Source organism: Alligator sinensis, unplaced genomic scaffold, assembly GCF_000455745.1.
Source record: "Alligator sinensis unplaced genomic scaffold, ASM45574v1 scaffold1026_1, whole genome shotgun sequence".
NCBI lineage: Eukaryota > Metazoa > Chordata > Crocodylia > Alligatoridae > Alligator > Alligator sinensis.
Genome location: NW_005842897.1, coordinates 437,060 through 459,425, shown reverse-complemented (window position 1 = coordinate 459,425; position 22,366 = coordinate 437,060). Strand labels below are relative to the sequence as shown.

Below are 22,366 nucleotides of genomic sequence, written 5' to 3'. Positions count from 1 at the left end.
TAAGACCAATCTGATGGCCTTCTATGATGAGATGACTGGCTGTATGGATGTGGGAAGAGCAGTGGACATGATATACCTCAGCTTCGGCAAGGCTTTTGATACAGTCTCCCACAAGACGCTTGCAAGCAAGCTAAGCGAAATCTGGGTTGGATGAATGGATTGTAAGGTGGATAGAAAATTGGTTGAATCATCAGGCTCAGAAGGTAGTAATCAATGGCTTGATGTCTAGCTGGCAGGTGGTGTCAGGTGGAGTGCCCCAAGGATTGCTCCTGAGGCCGCTTTTGTTCTGTGGCTTCATCAACAATCTGGAAGATAGGATGGGGTGCACCCTCAGCAAGTCTGCAGGTGATACAAAGCTGTGGGGAATAGTAGATATGTTGGAGGGTAGAGCTAGGATTCAGAGCGACCTAGACAAATTGGAGGATTAGGCCAAAAGAAATCTCATGAGGTTCAACAAGGACAAGTGCAGAGTCCTGCACTTAGGATGGAACAATCCCATGCACCGGTACAGGCTGGAGACCAACTGGCTAGGCAGCAGCTCTGCAGAAAAGACCCTGGGGGTGACAGTGAACAATAAGCTGAATATGAGCCAGCAGTGTGCCCTTGTTGCCAAGAAGGCTAATGGCATCCTGGGCTGCATTGCTAGGTTTGTTGCCAGCAGATTGAGGGAAGAGATTTTTCCCCCTCTTTGGCACTGGTGAGGCCACATCTGGAGTACTGTGTTCCCTAATACAGGAAGGATGTGGACAACTTAGAGAGAGTCCAGCGGAGGGCAGTGAAAATGGTTCATGGGCACATGGCTTCTGAGGAGAGGCTGAGGGATCTGGGCTTATTTAGTCTGGAAAAGAGATGACCAAGAGGAGGTTTGCTAGCAGCCTTCAAGTACCTGCAGGGGGGTTGCAAAAAGGATGGAGCTGGGCTGTTCTCGGTGGTGGCAGATGACAGGACAAGGAGCAATGGGCTCAAGAGAAGGGAAGTTTAGGTTAGATATAAGGGAAAACTTTCTCGGGGGCAGGGTAGTAAAGCACTGGGACAGGCTACCCAGAGAGGTGTGGTTTTTAAGACTTAGTTAGACAAAGCCTTGGCTGGGATGATTGAGTTGGGGGTGGTGTTGCTTTGAGCAGGGGTTGGACTAGATGACCTCCTGAGGTCCCTTTCAACCCTAATTTTCTAGGATTAATGAAATTAATGTGAAATGATGCTAAGAGCCTTAAAGTTTTGGGGGAATCGGTAAGAAAAAGGGTGATGTCTGGATTTCAAAGTGATGGAAAGTAAATCTCTGTTTTGTAACGAAATACAGGCAGTCCTCAGACTCACAACACAATTGGTTCCTGAAAACCGCATCTTAAGTCGAAACGTTGTAACTCAGAACCGATTTTCCCATAGGAAACAATGCTATAAATGGGGGATTGGTTCCTGAACCAAGGCCTGATACTCTATTTTCACCAAAAATAACCCAGAATGTTATACTTAATCAATTATAGATGAGTAATGTAGCTACATTAGTGTATTTATATTGTAAATAGCAATCATATTGATTTGGAAGGACTTCTTTGAGGTGACTTTGCTCGACTTTTTGAAGGGTTCTTGGCTGGAGTCTTCTCAGGAGTCTTGTCTGTAGGTTTTTCTGGAGTCTTGTCTGCTTTCTTAAAGGAAGTGTCCAAGGACGTTTGGACAGATGTTCTCCAGGGAGATGGGCAGTGCGGTGAACTTGTTTGCCGGTGTGGTGTGGCATCGGATAAAGCATTGTAAAGTCGAAACTGAGGTCAGAAAGTTGAAACAGGGTGTCAATTTATAAACATTGTAAGTGCAAAACATCGTAACTCGAAATGTAAGTCGAGGACTGCCTGTACAGGGCACGTGTAGTACCTCGCGCAGATAGGCAAGTGCTGTTGCTTAGGAAATATTGCTGATCTCACCATAGGACGCACATTTTAAATGTCAGGTCATCACCAGCTGGTTTGCACCAATCAATAATGAATGTGTTGGGTTATGTACTCCCGGGTGGTTGTAATTCTACCTAGAATTCGATGAAATGTGTTGTGTGAGACCACGGGCCTGAGGTGGATGGGGAATAATGATACAGTCCTTTGCACGTAATAGCAGGGACCCAGCCCAATCATATTCCCATGCAAGTCAATAGAATATTTTTTCATGTTTCTTAATGGGAGCAGGACCTGCCTTCACTTTTAATTGCAACAACGGGGTTCATCTGTCAGCTGTGGTCCTGCTCTGTCTGCTAGTGCTGGAACCCAGCGGCAGGTGCTAGTTGAGCCTCATTGCAGGAGACCGATTGAATCCCGTTCACCCTGTCTGTAACAGAGGTGGAAATTTGAGAAGCACAAGGAGAGCAAACCAGGCCTTCTGATGTTTAAATTTTGTGTTGTTTTTAGGAAAGGGGCTAGTGTTGCCTCTGAACGGTACGTGGAGGTGGAATTTGAGTGGCTTTGCCTCCTCCTGGTTACATGATCGGATTCCAGAGGAAATACCTGGTTTGCATGGGGCTGCCTGCTCCAGGTCTGAACTGAATGCCCTTTCCCCCACGATCCTGGGCTGCTCTGAAGAGGATGGATAGAGCTCACATGAAATCTAGCAGTGATTTGAGCAAGATTATCTAGTGATGACTGATGAGTGATGCCTTTAATGTTCACTGACAATGTTGCTAAAGCACCTATCAGCCAGCGATCCCCTAGAGCAGTGGAGGGTCAACCTCTTTGGTAGTCATGCTACAAATGAGCCCTGCGCCCTCCCTGAGTGCCATTTCGATCCCCTTCCCCTGCTTAATCTGCAGCTCTGTTTTCTGCTCCCTGTCCTGTGCTCCTTGCCTGGCCTGCTGCCCTGCTTTCTTCTCTCTGCATTATCTGCTGCTGAGTTGCCCGTCCTCTCACTGTTGTGCCAGGTCCCATGCACAAGGGGTTGTCCATGTCATTTGTGGCATGCATGCTGCAGGTTGGCTACCTCTGTCCTAGATCTTCAAAAACACGGTTTTTACTCTTCCCCATGAAATAGGTGTCATTGTGTCCATTTTGCAGATGGATAAACGTGTACAGATGAGCTGCTGTGACTTGCAGGGTAGCCCAGGCAGTTAGTGAGGTCACAGACAACGGAGGGGACTTCAGTGACCCCAGTTCTAGAGAGAAAGAGATTATGTGCATCCTATTGACTTTTGACACATATGGCATACCCCTTTAATTTTTATTTTGCCTGCAAGAGAGAATTTCTTCACCAAATACCTTTGGCAGGAGTAAACCCTTGTTGAATTTGCTCTGGTACAAACTGCAGAGCTGCTTCAGCTCAGCAGTTGTAGTAGCATTTTTCATTAGGAGTTTACAATTCAGTGACTCTGTAGCTTGTGAACTTGTAGGGGAGGAAAGACCAGGATAGGAAGGAGTGTCCTTCTGTCAAAGACCACAACATACTTGTGGCAGGGAGGTAGTTAGTCATGAGCTTTCATGGGCAATGACCTCAACCAGCAACTCTGGGGAAGGAGATCATTGCCTACAAAAGCTCATGCCTCTCTGAACCAGTTAGTCTTTGAGGTGCCACTCTGCTCTACCTTCTGCCTACCACACTTAGAGATGGGTAAATGTGTACAGATGAGTTGCTGTGACTTGCAGTACATTATTCCTGCCTTTCAAGCAGTGCTGATAACCAAAGAGCTGACCTATGGGCAGCAGGTGCAGAGAGCAGAGGGTGGTGCACGCTGCCCATCTGATTGCACATCGGGAGAGAAGGACAAGGCGGCAGATAAGTGAAGCAATGAGGATGTGGAAAGTGCTGATGGACCATTTCTGACTGTCAAGCTGTAGCCTGAGCTAGTTGTCATTCAGGGGATTGGTCAGTGATTGAGACAGCCTTGGATGATGGACAAGCAACTGGAAATGACTTCTACAGGTAGGCCAGGAGAATTCTGACTGCACTTTTGGGTGCTCAAATAGTGTCCCAGTTATATTTTTTGGAAATGCAGAGACTCGGAGGAAGCCCTGAAGCTCGGAGGAAGCAGTTGCTAGGATGTGCATCCGGTTTGGTTTCTCAGCTGGGGAATGGAGATTATAACTTTGGTTTGGGATTCAAGGCCACCCTAATAGAAGGGTTGGCTGCACTGGGGAAAGTCATTTTGGGGCCTACTGATGCCACCTATGCAGTGGCCTGAGTTGAGAACTCGAATTTGAAAGGCAGGAATAATATACTGGAAAAACAATCATAGGAAGGAGGTGCAAAATAAGGGTGACATTGCTACGACCCTAAATCGGCGCCTGCCTTACAGATCTGCTCCATAACTGCTGGCAATGTTGTGGGTACCCTCTGGGAGGAGCTCACCTTCCTCCGCTGATCTGGAGCAGCAGCCTATTCACATGTCTGCAGCAGCAGCTTGTGTGCCTGGCCGTTGCGTGCCTGGATAGAAGAGTACCACTGGGACCTGGGCCTTCGGTCATGATAAAATTGGGTTGTCTACTGCAGAGCAGAGCTCAGCTTCATGAAGCTGCATGTTGCTACCTCCATGGAGCCACCAGTGAGTGTTTCCTCCTCCCATGGCGATTCATCCATGCTAAGAGAACAACGCACAAGTGCATTACAAATTCAGAGACCAGCTTAATGTTATGGGACTCTTCCCCTTCAGTATTTTATTCATGGTACAAAGCTGGGCGTGCGTATCGCACAGTTGATTTCTTTGCATAATTCTCTTTTGGAAACAGCTGTTTTGTTTAATCAAGCACTTGTTAATGGCTCCCTCCTGGGCATAGTTAGACACCACGTTAGATTCCAAACAACGGCTGTCCTTTAACACACAGTCAGAGTCTCTCAAACGTCAAAAGCAGCTCTTTTGGAAACAGCTGTTTTGTTTAATCAAGCACTTGTTAATGGCTCCCTCCTGGGCATAGTTAGACACCACGTTAGATTCCAAACAACGGCTGTCCTTTAACACAGTCAGAGTCTCTCAAACGTCTGCACAAAAGCAGCAGCACGTAGTGAGGAGGAATAGGGAGAGAAAGCAACAAAAAAAAATCAAGGGAAGGCAAATAAAAATAGAGGGAAAAGATAAAAAAGAGAAGGTGGGAGGAGAAAAGCATCCTTAGAAGAAGAAAAAATTGGTGAGGGAAAGACTGGGAGGGGGGAAAAGATGGTAGTAGCAACTTTGGCAGAAAGGAGGCTGACGCAATGAGCTGTTTTTGGGTTCAGCTGTAGGGCTCGCTGAATGACAGGAACTTGTGAAAACTTTTTTGTCATTTTAGTTTTGTCCCCTGTCAGGCGTGAAGCCTAGATGAGTCCGTCTCCATCAGTCCTTTTGGGATGAGTGCATTATAATGCACCAGTCACTGAGAAGAGAGCCCAGAGAGCGGCTCTAGCCATGGGCGTAGCGCTTGCTGAGAATATAGGAGATGCAGATGAAGCCCGTTCTGCCTGCCTTGATGCAAACCAGTGCAACTCAGTTGGGATTTGTATGGTTTTTCTTGGCCAAAATTTACCCTCTGCCATCATTGTTCAGTGCGGGGTGTTTCTGCGCCCGGACTCCACCCCAGCGGTACCCACAGTTGAAGACTGTGAGCATAGTCTTCCTTACACTTACCAGCCCAGTGTTTACCATTGCCAACAGGCCCTTTGGTCTGAGAAGTCCAACTCATCCTACGTAGCACTGACCATGGTCATTGCAGTATGAAGTGCTATGCCTAATAGTGCAGCTACGTTAGGTAAGATCCTGGGGAGCCCTTGGGGTGACAGATATTCTGCCAGGATAGAAGTGGAAACTCAATAGGCCTTATTCATATCTCACACAAAGAATTTGCTTGCCAGTGGGCAGGTGGGAAGGGTGAGTCTGGGAGGGGATTCAGCAGTGGGGCTGTAATGGAGAGGTTGAGAGACCCTTAATCTCGGAAGGGCATCGTGATATTCATTGGAAGTGCAAAGAAAAGCCCCTGTGGTGCTGAGGCATTTGAGTGCTTTGCAAGCCCTCCTCATCTCTCTCTCTCTCTCTCTCTTTTTTTTTTAAGGGAAAAAGTAAGTCCGTTGTCTGTTCAGAAAACTGAACAGCTTTGTGTGCATTTTCTGCTGCCATTTTGCTAAAGTTCAGAGTTCCTGGGTTAGAGCTGCCAGCTCCTCAATAAGGTTGTTGTTTGAACTTCCAAAGGAGCCTACGCAGAGCTAGTTGGGTTCAGCTGTTCAGTTCATGTCCTACAACCAAGAAGACACATTGTCTGCCCCTTTCCCTCCACTATTCATACTTTGCAGCAAAGGAAAAGCCACTCTTCCAGCTTGGGTGCGTGGAAAGTCAGGCAATTAAGCATTATTTGTGCATCTCAAAGAGGTCTGATTTTTCTGACAACATTTCCAAAAAGTGGACAACTTGAATTTAGTGGGAAAGGTGGTCATAAGTATCCTGAGGAGTGGATTGACTAGGGGGAGAATTACAAGCCCCCTAGCGTTGTTATTTTACAGTGGGGAGCTACACCATTTTGCTCCCTTTGATTGTTTTTTTAATTTAATTATTTTTATCTAAAAACATGATCAAAATGGTCATCAACACAGACAAATCTTTGGAGATTTGTTAAAGAATAAGTTTCTAAAATGATTTTTTTAAATAAAAATATTCTCAAGGATAAGGGGGAGGGAGAAATGATGAGTTATGAAGTAATACACAGATTTTTACCATAAGACATAAGGAGTGGGGAAATTCATTTTTTTTAATAGAAAGTTTTTTGTTCCCAAAAAAGGTCAAGTCTGTTCGTTTCAAACTTTATGTATCCCCCAGATCTGAAAACGTTGGCCCAAGTTTACTTTAGTCTCACTCTACAGCATAGCCTTGAATTTACACACACATGAAGTTAGCTTGCAGCGTACGTGCATTGAACGGTTCAACCTTCTGCCGTCTTATTCCTGGCGCGGTGGCATGCATGCAATCTTTAGGAGCAGCGTTATCTTCCCATATTGTCCGGTACTGCAATGTTTACCCTGAATGCATTTGCATAATTATTTCCTTGATGCAGCTGGCTGTTCCAGTGAGCCCAGCCCAGTCTCGTTCCCACCAAAGTCGTCTTAATCCTCGTGCTTTCCTGCAGCAGACATCCCACCATTTTCTTAGCTTGTTCCTTAGAAGATCCTCCTGTGGGGAGGATGAGGAGGGAGTCTGCTTGTCAGAAGAAGCAAATGCTTTGTTCCCTTGGAAGACGGTCTATTCTAAGGGTCATCCAGCTGTTACAGCCATCGCTGTCAACACATCTGTCTCTCCTCTCAGTTAGAATAGCTTTCTTTTGCTGCTATCAGAGAATCCTTTTCCTTTTCCAGTAACAGTCAGCCCTTATAAACCTCCAAATTAGCCTGGTTGGGCTGGGCTGGATCTGTAGGATGCGCTAACGACACTATAGCTATTTAGTTATGTGAATGCCTTCTCTATATCATCTTTTACCCTGCACACAGGCATCAGCTGGCCTATTGATTTTGTGCAGCAAAGAAAGAAAGCAACTGCTTTCTCCCAAAGCAGCCCCTAGGGAAAGCAAATGCTGCCAGCGCCAAGCATTCAGCAAGGGAAATCAGAGGCTGAAAGGCCACTACGGGAAGCTCCTGCTCAGCTCTCTGTTGAATAAACGCTTTCAAGGGAAGCGTGCTTCCCTCCGCGGAGGAACTGCTCAAAAATCTCTGCAGTGCTGCATCCTCTTGCAGTTCAAAGAACCTCAGGAGCTGCCTCAGTTGTGCCATTTCTCTAGGAGCTCCCGCCGGGCTTGGACCTGCGCTCATCAGGTTGGGACACGGGACAAATTCGGACTCCCAGCCCCTTCGGTATTACGTGGGAACAGTGCTTGAATTTCTTCCCCTCCCCAGTCTCTTCGCTTGGTCGCATGGGACAAGCTCTACTTTCACCATGGCTCCAAAGTTGTACCATTATCGGGCACTTGCAAGGATGCAAAATCATTTTAAACTCCCAAACGTCTTGCACACGTACACTGTGATGCCATTAAGCCACACTAAGTGACATTTGCGTCAGGTGTCCACGTTAACGGTGTCATGTGTACAAGCGCCCATCCTCCCTGTTGTAAGGTCACAATTGTTTGGAGGGTGGTTTATTTTTGCAGGTATCAGGTTGGGGTAGAGAATGTCCCCGGACCCTGCTGCTGGTTGAAGAGGAGCTGAATGCTTATGTGCCTGACCCAGCTCTGCAGAGGTCAGTCTGAGTCTCTCCACTGACTTCGGTGGCTGCTGGGACAGGGCTGAATTGAACTGCTTGAGTGCATTGCAAGCCAGAAGCCAGATTTGCCTTCTTAACTCCTCTGCTGGAAAATGCAGTGTTTTGTGGCAGGGCGCTGTGTGCTGTCCTCCTTCTGGATGCTTGAGAAACAAATTAAGTCATTTTCCACAGTCACGGGGGTGGAATCATTAACCTCAGGGGGAAGAGCTGAGTCTAGCTTGACTTCCATGCGGACAGCTGTTGGAAAGCTGGCCTGCTTCTAAAGCTGGGAGATAAGATGAGATGTTGTTACGGGCTGTGCTCTGTCGGTTATCAGCACATGTAAACTGGCATGTCCCCCAGAATGAGCTAATAGCAATGTATATTTAGGCCTTTTCTACCGCGGGAATTGGTCTCAATGTCAGCAGTCACTTGCTGTTCACCAAAGGAGATGCACCTGCCGTTTAGGCAGGAAAACTGCACTCACGTTGATCATTTCTGGAAGCCAGGGCAAACAGGCTCCTCGCTGGACTAGGGACAAATCCCCAGTATCAGATGATGCCTGAGAGACGCAGCCAGCCTCTATTCGGTTTGAATCCTGCTTCTTGGTGACCATCTTATTCTTTACCCATTGCCATCTGCTTAAGGAAAGTACTGCCACCTCTTGAAATTATCCGTCCCTGGTTTGTAGTGCAGTGGGTTACGTCAAGCCATGACATGAGCCAAGCTTGCAGCCAAGACAGCGAAGCACAATGCAGTCATTTTGAGCTTCCCATCGGTCTCGAGGCAGATCAAAATAGGATTAATCTGATGTAGGGAGGTTAGAATAAAATGCCAAGAGCTACCACATAATAGTACAGGGTTTCCAGAGCAAACTGATTCAATTAAATGTTGGTGTGGAGGCACAGACTGGGGTTTACAGTCAAGCTGTTGAGCATCCGTAGATGTTCAAGACCAATGGTCTGTTGCTGGATGCTCTAGACTTAGCAAAATAAATGATGTGGCACAGAAAAGCTAACACTTGCTTGCATTTACTGGCTTCTAAGGTGCTCTTGGTAGAGAAAGAAATTCCTCGAGTCAAATGTGGCATTAATGGTTTTATTCTTGACCCTACCATAAACTTTCTGTGTTAACTGAGTATGTCTTAGTTTCCTTTTCGATAAAATGGGATATTATTGTACCTTACGGTATGCTGGGAGGATAAAATGGGATATTATCATACCTTACGGTATGCTGGGAGGATAAAATGGGATATTATTGTACCTTACGGTATGCTGGGAGTGGTCGCTCCTTCATACTTTGTGAGATATGAAGGTAGATGGTAGGGAGTGCCAAGTATGCAGTTAAAGAAATGAAATAATTGCCCTTTCCCAGTTTAAATCTTCCATATTTCATAGCCACACATTCCCTGTTAGCATGGAGAGGAACAGCAGCCTATTGAACAGCATGGTTATGTTAAGCGCAAGTGTGTCGCCCCTCTGCCCGGCAGCTTGTTAAGATTAGGAAGTGATTGAGTAATGTAAGAGAGGACAGCCCAACGTCCGGGAATGGCCAGAGCTGGCTCATGCTTTGTGCTTCCCATCATTGTCATTCTTACTCTGCATTTCCTATTCCCACAAACCACTCTGTTATTTCCTCTCTGGAGTAGGTTCCTGCCCCGTCCCTAATTAACCCAAGGCAGAAACAGGAGCAAACTGAAGCGAATAGCTGAACATCAGTTAATTCAGTCCGAACCCCTCCACCAAAGCCATTTGGCCATGGAGCAGTTTAAGCAGAGGGGCTCCCCTACAGCTAAAGGAAACCAATTGACATGGCTTCGTTTTAGATGCTGGGGCCTGTTCCTGCCCTGTTTTCCACCTGTTCTTTCCAGGTATCAAGTGCTGGTTTTCCATCATGCATTTGTCCAGGAGGTAATTGGATCTGACCCTGCTTTCAGTCCCCAGCCAGTATATTGTTACTAGCCTTTCCAGGCAAAACAGTCTTGGAAACTGTTGAGTAATGTGATGCCAAAAGCATTAGCTTTTTTAGGACACAAATTATTGTAAAACCGAATGGAAGAAAGCTTGAAAGAAGCCAGAAAAGAGAGTTATTTTAGATTAGAGCTGAAGGCTGTAGATAAATAGACCCTTTTAAAGTTTTGGATCTCAGTTAGCATCAAAAGAATCATAAAGGTGAGTCCAGTGTAGAAATTCAAATTCACATTCGTCCTTACCAAGGTTTGGAATAGAAGTCCCCTCTCGAAATAAAACCAGATGACTCTAGAAAGACGTGGTCTTACCTGCTTTCTGTGTCCCTCAGCTCTAGAGCAGCTGCTTACTGAACTTGAAGATTTTCTGAAGATCTTGGACAAGGAGAACCTGAGCAGCACAGCGATCGTGAAGAAATGCTTCCTCTCCGACCTCCTCCGGGTGTACACAAAGTCAAGCGGTAGGTACAGATTGGGGAATCGCAGCGGGGGGTCAGTCTTGTGGTACTGTCTTTTCCTTCATTGGGACTTGAAAGAGGGGGTGACATGGAGACGGATTTTATATTTTTATTCTGTACCTAACCAGCAAGAGAAATAAGTGGTTAAACATACATTTTTACAAGCTGAGGATTCCCGTAATTTCTGATTTATTTTTTTCTGCTTTTCAATCTCGGTTGACTTAATCCGCGCTAGAAGAGACACAGGATGTGCCACTTTGCTGAGTTAACATTGAAGTAGTAATTGTAACTTTGGAATTTCCTGGTTGTTAATTCCTCAGCTTTAATGTTTGATTACTGCTAATTTTTTTATTATTATTTTTTTGCATTTAGCTTAGACAGAAGCTTGAACATACTTATCAGAGATGCTTTTTGCTTTTGTTTGCATGAAAACTAAGAGGTGTAAGTACAGATGGGTTGGTAAAGAGCCTGTTCTTCCCTTGGTGCACAGGTGGCGATGAGGAATACATTTACATGAACAAAGTGACCGTCAATAAACAGCAGGGTACGCCGCAGAAACAAGACCAAGGTATGCAATCTAGAGTTGCTGGGACAAAGGGGCAAAGGAGTCTATCTCCCCCCATCGATATCAGTGACAGCACTCCTGTTGACTGCAGTAGGTGCTGGACTGAGCCGACGGAGGGAGTGAAATGATTTCCATAGTCTGCATATTCTTGAAATCGTGCCCTCGCCAAAACAGTGAAGTTGTTCCTGGAAGTAACATTTTTGAGTACTTTGGGATAAAAATGTCACCTTCCTCACAACCCTGCTACCCCACTGTAACATTTCAAGAAGTCCACAGATTTCCTTTCAGTGCAAATCAGTCTGCCTTTAAAAGCTGCGGATGCTCACATTTTTTTTAATATGTTGCTTTGCACCGTGCCAGCGCCGTTTCAGTTGGGCTAACCCAGTGCAGTACATCAAGACGAATTATTTGTGTTCCCACTATGCACTATGCCATCTTGTATTTAAACAGCATTTCCCCCCCTCGTCCCCGGAAGCTGATGCTCAGCCAGGGTGCTGGGACACCTCTGACATCCTTTGAAGGGTGTCACGAGGTGTCAGGAGATAAGCAGATAAATTAAACAGGTAATCATAGACTCAGGTTTGCCCCTGCTTGGATGATTTCCAGCCTCCACTGCTCAGTCTCTCTGCAAGGAGGTAAGCAGTTTAATATATAAATTAGTGTTTAAAACCGGGTTCCACTCAGTTTGCAAAAGTTATGGAGTGATGCCTCAAGTCCAGGAAGGCTGAGAACCGTGGTGCTAGACCAAACAGACTGTATAAACTGAGAACAGTTGAATCTAGAAGTGCTTATCATTGTTTTCAGAAGAAATTTTCTGGTTATACCTGCCCGGTTTTGACTAGGCAAAACGGGAAAGAAGCTTGCAAACTTTCAGAATGGTTCGGTGAAAGTTTGTCACTGTCACAGTGTTTATGGCCATTACAACGGTCACTATTGATCAGTGCTCGCAAATTTGAATAAGTCTTTTAGCCACTTGGCATTCTTATCATCATACTCCTTGCAACCATACATGAACTTTCTTACCATGCGAGTGAACAGCCCCGTCCACAGGGAGCCCAGCATCTTGCCTGTGGTTGCCAGGCTCTACTTATTGTAATACAAGCAATAACATTAAGCTGAAGCTGAAGAAGCTTGCAGCTCAGAGCAAGGAGATCGGTGGCAGCAGAAAGACCTGTGGCTTCTCAGCGCTGGGTCCGACTACGCGAATCGAGTGAGAAGGTTTGCTCGGGGCAGCCATGCAGAAAGCCAAGACTCTGTGTAAAGCCTGCTGTAATTATTTTTAGAGATCCTGTTTTTATTTCAGCCTTTTTCCTATCAGGACCATGAGCCTGCCCACTCAAACTCACTCCCTAAGGGACGGGGCTCTTTTTTTCCCTTTCTTTCAGCCACCTCTCCAGTTCAAGTTAAACTTCTAAGTTTTATTTGGAAAGATTGAAGTCAGTAGCTTAGGTTATATGTACAATTGGCCAAAACGGCAGGCAGAGCTGTGCACAAGGGCCCCAGTCCTGTGCGGGACCTGTCTGTGCAGCTTTTACATCTGCAGAGTCCTGGTAAAGCATATGGGGTGTGTGCAGGGGCAAGGATCTGCTTATGGAACAGCTGCTGCAGGCTCGTGGCAATGATTTGTGCAGGCTTGGAGTTTGAGGGTGGTGTCACACATTCAGCTTAGCCCTAAGTGCAGCTAAAACTTGAGCAGATGCACGGTCAAGCAGTTTAACACCAGTTAGCCACCCTTAGAGTCCTAGAGAAGTGGTGCTGGAAGGGACCTCCAGAGGTCATCTAGTCCAGCCCCTGCCTGAGGCAGGATCGTTGCAGAGTCGTTCCCTTTTAGGCAAGGGTTGTTTCCCAAAACAGTGGTGCCCAAATTTTCTGCTCTGCAGACTTGTGCAGGGTGGGCCCCTGGGCCAGATCCACTCTGTGAGCAAAATCTGGTGTGTACAGGGCTGCACACCCAGGATCAGGCCAAATCACGCACTGCAGGATTGCATGTTAGTGGCCCCCCCCCCATATTTTTGGGCCCTTGTGGAGGCTTGCCAGCCGGATCACAGTTCTACAGGTCAGATGTGGCCCCCATGTTAGGGACTGAGCACCCCTGTCCTAACACAAACTGACTTTAATAGGTAAAAACCTTCCCGGGACCATGTGACACCACCCTGATAGTGAGCTACCATACCTGAAGCAGACTGGGTGAAATCAGAGGTAGGTGCTGAGTGGTAGGTGCTCACTGGCACTCAGTTCAGGGCCCTTTCACAGTTTTAATTGCACTCGAGCTCGTGTCTCGGAGCAGCATGTTCTAAGATGCTCTTAAAAACAGGAATTGCACGAGCTAAGAAGAAAGGAGAGAAACCCAGACAAGCAAATGCCCTAAAAAGCGTCAGTAATCTCTGAGAACAGCTCTAAGTTCCACTCCTAAATGTGTCTGCCGTTGATTGCCTTAGGAGGCCTCCAAGCTGAACAATAAAGTCCTTTCTAGGTCTCTTTTGATGGCAGCACAGTAATTGAATTCACCGTAATAAAGAGACACAATTTATGTGAGAAACCTACTCCGTGCCCTTCAGTAGCAGCAGGTAAAATGCAGCCAGTGCGGAGACACGAGAGCAGGGATTCGCGAGGTGACGTTCTCCAGCCTGTGCCAAGCAGCGGGTCAGATCGTGCGATGGCAGGGACTGCTCCGGCCCTCTGATCTATGAAGTACTTGCTTTGTTCACCTGCACCAGAGAGCAGGGAGAGATGAGAATGAACCAGCAGTGCCCCCATCTTATTTCAGGTAGAATTTGTGTATTTGTGCCCAGTTTTTCACTTTCTTCTAAATGTCACCTAAATTCTGCGTTTATGGGAATTATGAAAGGAGGGGAACCTGATGCTAAGCGTCATTGCATTTGGGACTATTCTTCAATGTCTTTTGTGGATGACAGCTCTCCAAGCAAACTGGGCTTGCTCCACCCTTGACTTCCTGCTTTGGGAAGATCTGAAAAAAAATGGGTTTTCCTTATTCAGGAAAAGGTTAAAGAGCAAGCAACTCCACAAGTCCAGCATGCAGCTCCAACCTCACCTTGACAGGGAGTATACTCTACAGGGATGGGATACAGGCTCCCCACTAGAGCCAACCTGTACTGCATCGCGGTCAGATACTCGCTGGCTGTAAATCCGCGTGGCTCTGGGGAGCTGTGGCCATTTACACCAGTTGGAGAGATCTCGTCTCCATCCTGTTCGTGAGTCCCTGAGGTGACGAAGGACAATTAATATGCAAAGCAAACGGCATACTCCTGGCATGGCAAGATTCATTAGGGTGATGGCTGGGTAGGAAGTGAAGCCAGGATCCCACTATTCGTAAGTCAATGCTGATACCATACAAGTAATGCAAAGTTTTGCTTCCATTATCATGGCATAGACTGACATTTGTCTCTGTGGCTGATTCTGCAGAGCTGGAGAGGGCTCTGCTCTTCGCAGCAGGCCACGTGTTGGCATGGTACTTTTATACACCTTTGCAGAAAGCTTTCCTGCACATTTTGCCCTGTTTGGAAAACCCTTGGTGTCTGTGAATGGGGAGGTGACCAGGCAGTAAGTCCAGAGCTAGGCTCTTCTGAGCTGCCTATGAGCAGCGTCATGGTACCATCCTTTGAGCAAAGCTGTTCGTCCATGATTCCCAGTCTCTTCCAGAGACATGTGGCAACCATCGATGGTAACACGACATGATGTCTGCCCTGACAGCAGCTCTTCCTTCTCCCTTGTGGAAGAGGGCATCCCCTGGTGACAGCTAGGAAGCAGGGCATTTGCAGTGCTACCAAGGAGGATTTTGGCTGGTCCATCTCCGTTGTCTCTACTTGATGCAGGAAAGCAGTGTTTTCAGACCGATGGTCACAATCTGTGCCTTACATTTCCCCTGGTTTATTGTTAGGTTAAACCACAAAAGAAACCCAGCAGCCCTGCTTGCCGCAGTTGTGCATAGCCCACAGATATTTTCAGCAGGCATCAACTCACCGAGCAGTATGGCCTATGAACCATGCTGGAGTTTAATGAACTCGTCCAGCATTGAAATCAGAGACTGCACTGTGAGGAGCCTCTCTCTGTGGGACATGGCCCTTGTATGGTTTGCATTGTTCTGATCCTGTGCCCTCACACCAGAGACTCATTGAAGGATGCAGGTTCGGGGAAATCATTGTGGCTTCTGAGACGGAGACTGAAATAGTGCAGTGTGGTCCCAGCTTTTATTTTTAGACATGGAAATATGCAGCAAAGCTCATGCCAGCCTCTTTTGAGCAAGGAGGTGCATGATGTTGCCAACGTTCCCTTTTTGCACATGGGGAGAGGCTGGGATTTTCAAACGAGCCCAAGGGAACTAGGCACAGGAATTAGGCACCCAACTCCTATGGAATCGATTGCTTCTACGTGTCCCTTCCAACGCTACCGTTGCAGTGTTATCTGAGGGTGCCTTAATCTGATAGCTAGGTACCGGTAGAGGGATGCTGCAGAACTGAGAGCAGAAGCAGAGAGATTAAGGCTTGGACCTTCAGAGGTGGGTGAGAGCTGAACTCCCATATCTACCTTTGAGGACCTGATCTTTATGGCTTATCACTCAGGTACTCTGTGGCAGAAGTGAATATTGAACACAGCTCTCTGGTTACTTCCCTAACCACTGACCCGTGCTTCCTCCTTAGGCCCCTGGGAAAATCTCAGCCTCTACCTGTTACCAGGTTCGCAGTGTCACTTGGCTCCACTAAGATGATATACACCCTGCACTCCTTTCCTTTCCTTTCCTTTTTTTGTTGCATAGCTACAAACATTTAATGTACAAGTATCAGTTGTTAACATTACAGCTCTCAGCTTATTAGTAAGAAGGCAACCAGACTGTGCTCTCTCTCTCTCTCTCTGTCTAAAGTCTTTTGTGCTGTACAAAGGGAGTTGAATGTCATGATCCCATGCTGAGAAATTGGGACATCTGCTTGGGCACACAGAGGTTCAGTAATAGAGCTGGGGATAGACTTTTTGAAGCAAAGGGGTCCTGGATCAGGTCTACTGAGAAGGTAGCACTGCCTTCTACCGTCCAGCAAGTCAGTTGTAGGATCTAGTTAAGCTGACCCTCCTTTAGCTATAGCTCTTTTGGGTGGGGGATATAGAGACCCCTTCTGTGTACCAAATACAGCAGTTCCTTATTGTACAACTGTAGGGCCATCGGTGGGAAGCAGCTCTGGTACACACATTCCCCAGGGGAAACAACTTAGGAAATGCTTTCTCTCCGGGCCAAGTTCCCCTCTGAAGTCAGTAGCAGTACATGTTTTGCACCATCTGAACATCCCCTACCCCCTTTTTTTCTTAAGTGTGTTTGTAGAGCAACACTGGGAGAAGGAAAGTTATTTGTCTGCAACTTTCAGCCACATGCCACCCAGTAATAACAGAGTGAGCATTTAGACCTGCTCAATATAGACAACTTCATTGCAAGTCGCGGGATTTTGTTTTTGAAAGATGTTTTGATCTTCACAGTTTTCATTCCAAAAGGAAAAAAAAAACATGCCAGAAAATAGCAGCTTTCTACCAGGAGGATTGCCCGGTGGCTGTGGCCTGTAGCACTGGCTGAGACGGTGGGCGCAGTGCAATGTACTCTGTAATTGGCACTGCTTCCTCTTCAAATATAACGCAGCACGCGTCTGTGACTGGGTAATAAGCACTTTGCTGGGAAATGCCACATGTCCTCATTTCTGCTTGCTTCTGTGTTGTAGCACTGGATCGCAGAGACGCGGTGCCCAACGGGGAAGCAGGACAGCATTCATCTCCTCCTCAGAAGAGCCTGCCAGACCTTCCTCCACCAAAGATAGTATGTGTTTGCTCCCTTGTCTTCCCTTCTCCCAGTGCTTTCCGTCACTTTTCACAGCCTCATACTTGAGCAGATCTAACCATTTCTACCTCTGATGACAGCATTTGAAACCTGTAAATGCTTCACAGCAACTACTGTCCCGGAGCCAACACTTTTATGGCACAGGTGATGCACAGAACGGCTGCTGATGGGGATGGTACTAAGGGAAATACTTGGTCACCGTGACTTTCGGCGAAGGGTTGAAGGCACCTAGCAGGCCTTTTGACAGTCTTCTCCTAGGAGTGTGAGAGCAGCAGCTGGGGTTAGGCTGCCTGGGATAAACGCTTACAGGCCAGCAGTCCTCAAGTGTTAGCACATTTGGGTTGTCTCTGTGTGGTGTCAGGAAGCTATTCTCTCCTGCATGGTTTGATCACGGCTGAGGAAGATAAGTGCTTGCTTTCATCTGAAGCATCTGGCCTCATCCACTTTCATAATCCCGCTAGCAGACACTAGTCTATTGTTCCCTACCCCTTTGGACAGCTCCTTATGAAACCTGCGGCCACGCGGCTCTGTGAGAGGGAGGAACAATGCCCGAGTGTCCGAAACCACAGGGGAGGTAGTTGGGATTATTCTTCTCCTTGCCATGCTGCCTGGTCTGACCCAAGAGAGCTTGAAAGAGCCAGGCCTGTTTGGGATTCACAGGGGTTGTAGGAGTTAGATGTGAGGCTTTTGTGAGTCTCTTGCCTATGATGGAGGGTCCCGTGAAGGAGAGAAGTTCCTTCTCTTTCTAGGGGCATTTAAGTGAAGCTGCTAACCAAGCCTCCTGGCCCCCCATGCATCCGCTGTGGTCAATGTGGCATGTAACAGGTCGGGAGTAATAGGATGCCACTTGCACTATAATTTTGGGGTGCAGATTTCTTTCCAGGACCTGCTTTTCAGCCCTCCTGGGCTGGTGTGTGAGACCCGTCCTGTATGATTCCAGCTTCCCTGAAACTTAGCTTAAAAAAAAAAAAGTCCACAAACAAAGTTGCTTTGGACTTTTCCACAGGGCAGTTATAAATTTAATTAGGTTACAGTTCAACGCGATCAGCTTTCAGTGGGATTTTGTTTGCTTGCCAGAAAGCCAGCCCTTGCTATCCTCCAGGGACGCTGACAGTGGATCTTACTGTTCAAGAACTGATCGGACATGGGAATCGCAGCAGCGAGGACTTTCTGATGTAAAAGTACAGCAGACTTGAAAGAGGTGGGGGTGCGAGGGGCTCGCTGGAGAAGCTGTTCCCCTGACAGGAAGCAGAAGTCAGAGGGCAAGCTACGGGATTAGTATAAAGGGTCTTGCAGGGGCTCTGCTGCAGGGGAGTTTTATGGATGGGTGTTGCCTAGAGGTGCTGGGAAAATGAGGCCAGAGAAGGAAAGAGGTAGGGCTGGGTTAATAGAGAGGCCTTGTCAACATATTGCAATTATCAGAACAGCTAAATTCCAGCGCCCGGGGGTTTCCAGCAAACCCATCCGGCTTAGTGGCTTATGTTGACTGTGCTCTCCATGGACGCGCTGTACTGAGAACGAAAGGCTTCCTCCGGCCGCCCCCGGGAGCAGCGATATGTCTGGATGTTTCTTATAGGTGGGGGCTCTTTCTTCGCGGAGCTGGTGGCAGCAGCAGCAGCGAGATGGGTAGAAGAGGCTGTGAGCTGGGGCAGCAAAGCAGCCGTGTGCCAAAAGAAAAGCATGCCTGAGTATCAGCAAGCAGATGGAGCGGCTAGCGGGCAGCCAGAGCTGTGAGACAGGGCTGGAGGAGCCCCAGCTGCACACTGGCGCTGGCTGTGGGAAACTTAGAGGCCGCTTCTCCTGGTTATTCAGTGGAACAAATACAGGAATGCACCTCGGGCCCCGGGCAGGGCAGGGCAAGGGCAGGCGCTTTCCCAGCCCTCCTCTCGCTTCTGCGGCTCTTTCCTGGTGCCCCCCATAAGCAATGCAACAGTGGCTCCTGCCTCATCCCTTTCTTTCAAATCCCAGCCTATTCAAAGCTGACTTCCAGGGTCATAGCAAAAGCAGGAGTCGCCTTTGCACCGACTTCCGCACATCTGCCCCATCAGCTTTGAGCGGGGGACTTCAGTGGAGACCTGTGCAACTTGAGCAAAGGCAGTAATTGCAACAGTAGGCTGTTTTCCTCCAGGCCGGGGGTCAGCATCCTAGGGCTCGGAGGCTCAATCCAACCTGCAAAGGTCTGATTCAGCCAAGGGTGGCCCAGGGGATTGCACTGCCCATCCCCTCCAGAGACCCCTCCTCCCTGCTGCTCTCTCATGCTTGCTGGAAAATTTGCCCATCTCCATTGCCGTAGGGGATGGAGGCTGGCAATGAGGGTAAGTGCAGGTGGTTTGGGCTTTCTAGGGAGTGGAGACTTGTGGCCTGTGGAGGGGTGGGTCATGAGCAATGGTCCATAGGTTGCTGCTCCCTGCTCTGGGTAATCAGCTCTTGGAGAGGAACATCATGAACCCTTTACCATGTGTGCTGTATTTTAGCTTTATGGGATTAACAGCCCCAGAGACATGCTCTAGGCTGGAAGAGCAGAATCTCAGATCTGAAGCATGGCGCGTCGGCAGGGTCACTCGGGGCAAGCCTGCACCGCACCTGCTTGCTCTGTCCAGATCCAACCTCGTGTCACGGTTTAAAAACACACAAATCAGCTGCCTGTTATTTAAAGAGAGGTGAGTGAGCAAATGAAGGAGACTAGACTATGGGGGCAGATGAGGAGGCAAACAACCCAACCATTTACTTCAGCCAGGGAGTCGCTCCGCAGTGAACTAACCCGTGGTCATGTACACTGCCTCTCTGCCACTTTGGGAAGTGCCACCGGGACCTGCGGCCTGCCCCTTTGCTCCTGGTCTGCACGGCGATGTAGAGCTGCACTAATAGTGCACCAGTAAACACACCCGAGGCAGAAAGCCTGAGAGCGGCTCTGGGCACAGGCTGAGGGCACCTGCCAGGTCCTGTGCCTTGTGCCTGTGCCGTGGCAATGTGAGAGTGGGGCGGCGGGGGGCGAGCAATGCTCCACGGTTGCAGCGTGGGCATGGCCCAAGAGTTGCCAGCTCTTCAACTTATGGACTCTGCTCTGGAGCCGGGTTCTGGGTTGACTGCTCATCTGAGTGGAAATGGGGCTTCTTTCCCAGCTTGCAACACAAAACCAGGCAAAAAGTAAAGTGGTCTCGGGAATGAACAAATATGAGCTCAGCGGCTATAACAAGAGAGAATTGCTGAGGGGGTGACAGGCCTACAAAGCGCTCCCAGAGTTTGTGCACGGTGCTCTGCAAACAGTTCCTCCGAATATTTCATCCTTTTAGGAAGGCCTGCTCCACACCAGAACGGCTCTCAGTGAGCACCTAAATCGAACCCAGACTTTTGGATGCTTATCTTGCTGGGATCCTTTGCCCCAAGCTGACTTCCTGCCCCTGGGGCAGGGGGCTGGACTCGATGATCTTCAAGGTCCCTTCCAGCCCTAACATCTATGAAATGAAATCCATGACACCGACGGGTCAGGCTTCCCAAAGACAGTAGTGTCTAGTGGACCGAGCTCCTTTATAATGCTCACCCCACGGGTGCTTCGAGAGGAGGAATCTGTGCTGAGTACAGGCAAATATGTCCACCGGCATCTGGATTACACTCCCTTGCAGCAAAGCAGGTTAGGGGGGCTGTGAACATGTGAGCAGGCCTGTTAATTTTTCAGGATGGCAAAAGTACGTGTGTTTGCAGAACTGTGGTCAGGGAGATCATTCAAGTAGTCCCAATTAGGCTGTGAGAAATCACCACCAGGAAAAGGCAAATTTGCCATCTTGCGGCTGCTGCCACTTGGGCGGATGACACAACTGGGTACAATGGAAGAGACCTGCAGTGTTTTCCTCTTTGGGATTTTTGCTTTTCCTTGCTGCTAAGACAGTGGGAAGAGTTTTTCTCTGAGTACTCCAGTCAGCAGCAGCTACAGCTGCTGGGCCTATGGCCTGGGGGAAGGAGGTAATAAGTCCAGTGGAAACTTGAACGGAGCCAGGAACAGGCTTCTCCCAAGTGTTGCAGCCCGTCAGCTCGTGTTCGTGGAGCAGGAAGGCTGGAAGCCGTCCAGTTGTCCCCCAGTCAGCATCCAGCTCATCTTCCTGAGACTCGCTTGTGGACGTATCTGTTCCTGAAAATGGACAGCTGTCCTCTGATGGCAAAAAGGGACTTCAGTTTAACCCGTATCTCCGGTGACAGAGTTCAGCAAAACCAGGAATCTCCCATTTGGGGGGAAAGTGCAAGTCTGAAAACTAGAGCACAGCACAGAGCCACTAGTGCCAAGGGGGACAGAAGACAAGCATTAAATACATATCACACCTGATCCCAAGCCTATGGCAGGCATTATGGTTGTTCAAGACTTATACCGGGATAACACCAAGAAAACCTGGACAGGACCAAGGATACCAGTGGGCTGGGCACTGTGCATATGTGTAGTCAGGAAGCACGCTCCCAATTTTGGGGCTCGCTGTTCTCCTTCAGCAGCCCCTGCTTTCCCTGCCGGCGCAGCACATGCCGCAGGGGTCTGTGCTATGTTGGAGGTTTAAAGCAGGGACGCTGTGAGTGAGGGGAAAGCAGCCAGAAGAAAATCCCTGGGAGTTTGGCTTTCATGTGCGAGGGAGGAACTGCACGGCCTCCTGCAGGGAAGCAGAGATCACAGCCCTTCAGCTTGTGAACTTGGACCCCCATTCCTGAAAGGGCAATGACCAGAGAGTGCTGTTTCTATAAAAGCTCTGAGATTAATGGTCAGAGAGCACTGAAACTGAAAGCTAAACCCTCCCGCACCCTTAAACCCAGCCTGGGAAGCTGATTACAAAGCGATGATGTGATGGGATATGGGTCTGTTTATTTTTCTGGGGTTTAGGGATCTCTCTTGATTATCTTACACTTTTTTTTTGGTCTCCTTTTCAGCGGGTGGGGAAAGTGCAGGAGGATTTAATCGAGAGAACTAGGCAGGATGGGCCTGATTCAGAAGTCCTATGGGAGTGTGACTACACACGTGCACAGTGCTCAGCCCACTGGTATCCTTGGTCCTGTCCAGGCTCTCTTGGTGTTATCCCGGTATAAGTCTTGAACAACCATAATGCCTGCCATAGACTTGGGATCGGGTGTGATATGTATTTAATGCTTGTCTTCTGTCCCCCTTGGCACTAGGGGCTCTGTGCTGTGCTCTGACTTTCAGACTTGCACTTTCCCCCAAGAAAAAACACTGATGTCCTCTCCTACCATGCCAGCTTCTTTAAATAGACGTTGGAGCTCCTGGGGTTTATTTGGGGTTGCATGTTGTATTGTGCACGAATGAAAAGGACAGGTGTCCTGGACTGACCGAGATTGGTTTAGATAACACAGTACAATGCATGTTTGACTTCTACAGGAGACAAAAGAAAGCCAC

General features: G+C 48.1%; 1 protein-coding gene across 9 annotated transcripts in view; it reads left to right on the top strand.

The window, feature by feature from the left end:
- The window catches only part of AFAP1L2 (actin filament associated protein 1 like 2), a 101,546-nt gene that overhangs the window by 49,867 nt on the left and 29,313 nt on the right, over nucleotides 1-22,366 (top strand). For 8 of the 9 annotated variants that reach the window (XM_025192136.1, XM_025192137.1, XM_025192129.1 and 5 more), the window contains 3 exons: nucleotides 10,457-10,585; nucleotides 11,073-11,150; nucleotides 16,865-16,959. In XM_025192136.1, the coding sequence (XP_025047921.1) occupies nucleotides 11,096-11,150; nucleotides 16,865-16,959 (150 nt within the window). In that variant the 5' untranslated portion in view covers nucleotides 10,457-10,585; nucleotides 11,073-11,095. Of the gene's footprint in view, nucleotides 1-9,932; nucleotides 10,029-10,456; nucleotides 10,586-11,072; nucleotides 11,151-16,864; nucleotides 16,960-22,366 lie in introns of those variants that run through there. The other variant, XM_025192135.1, reaches the window with a different exon arrangement.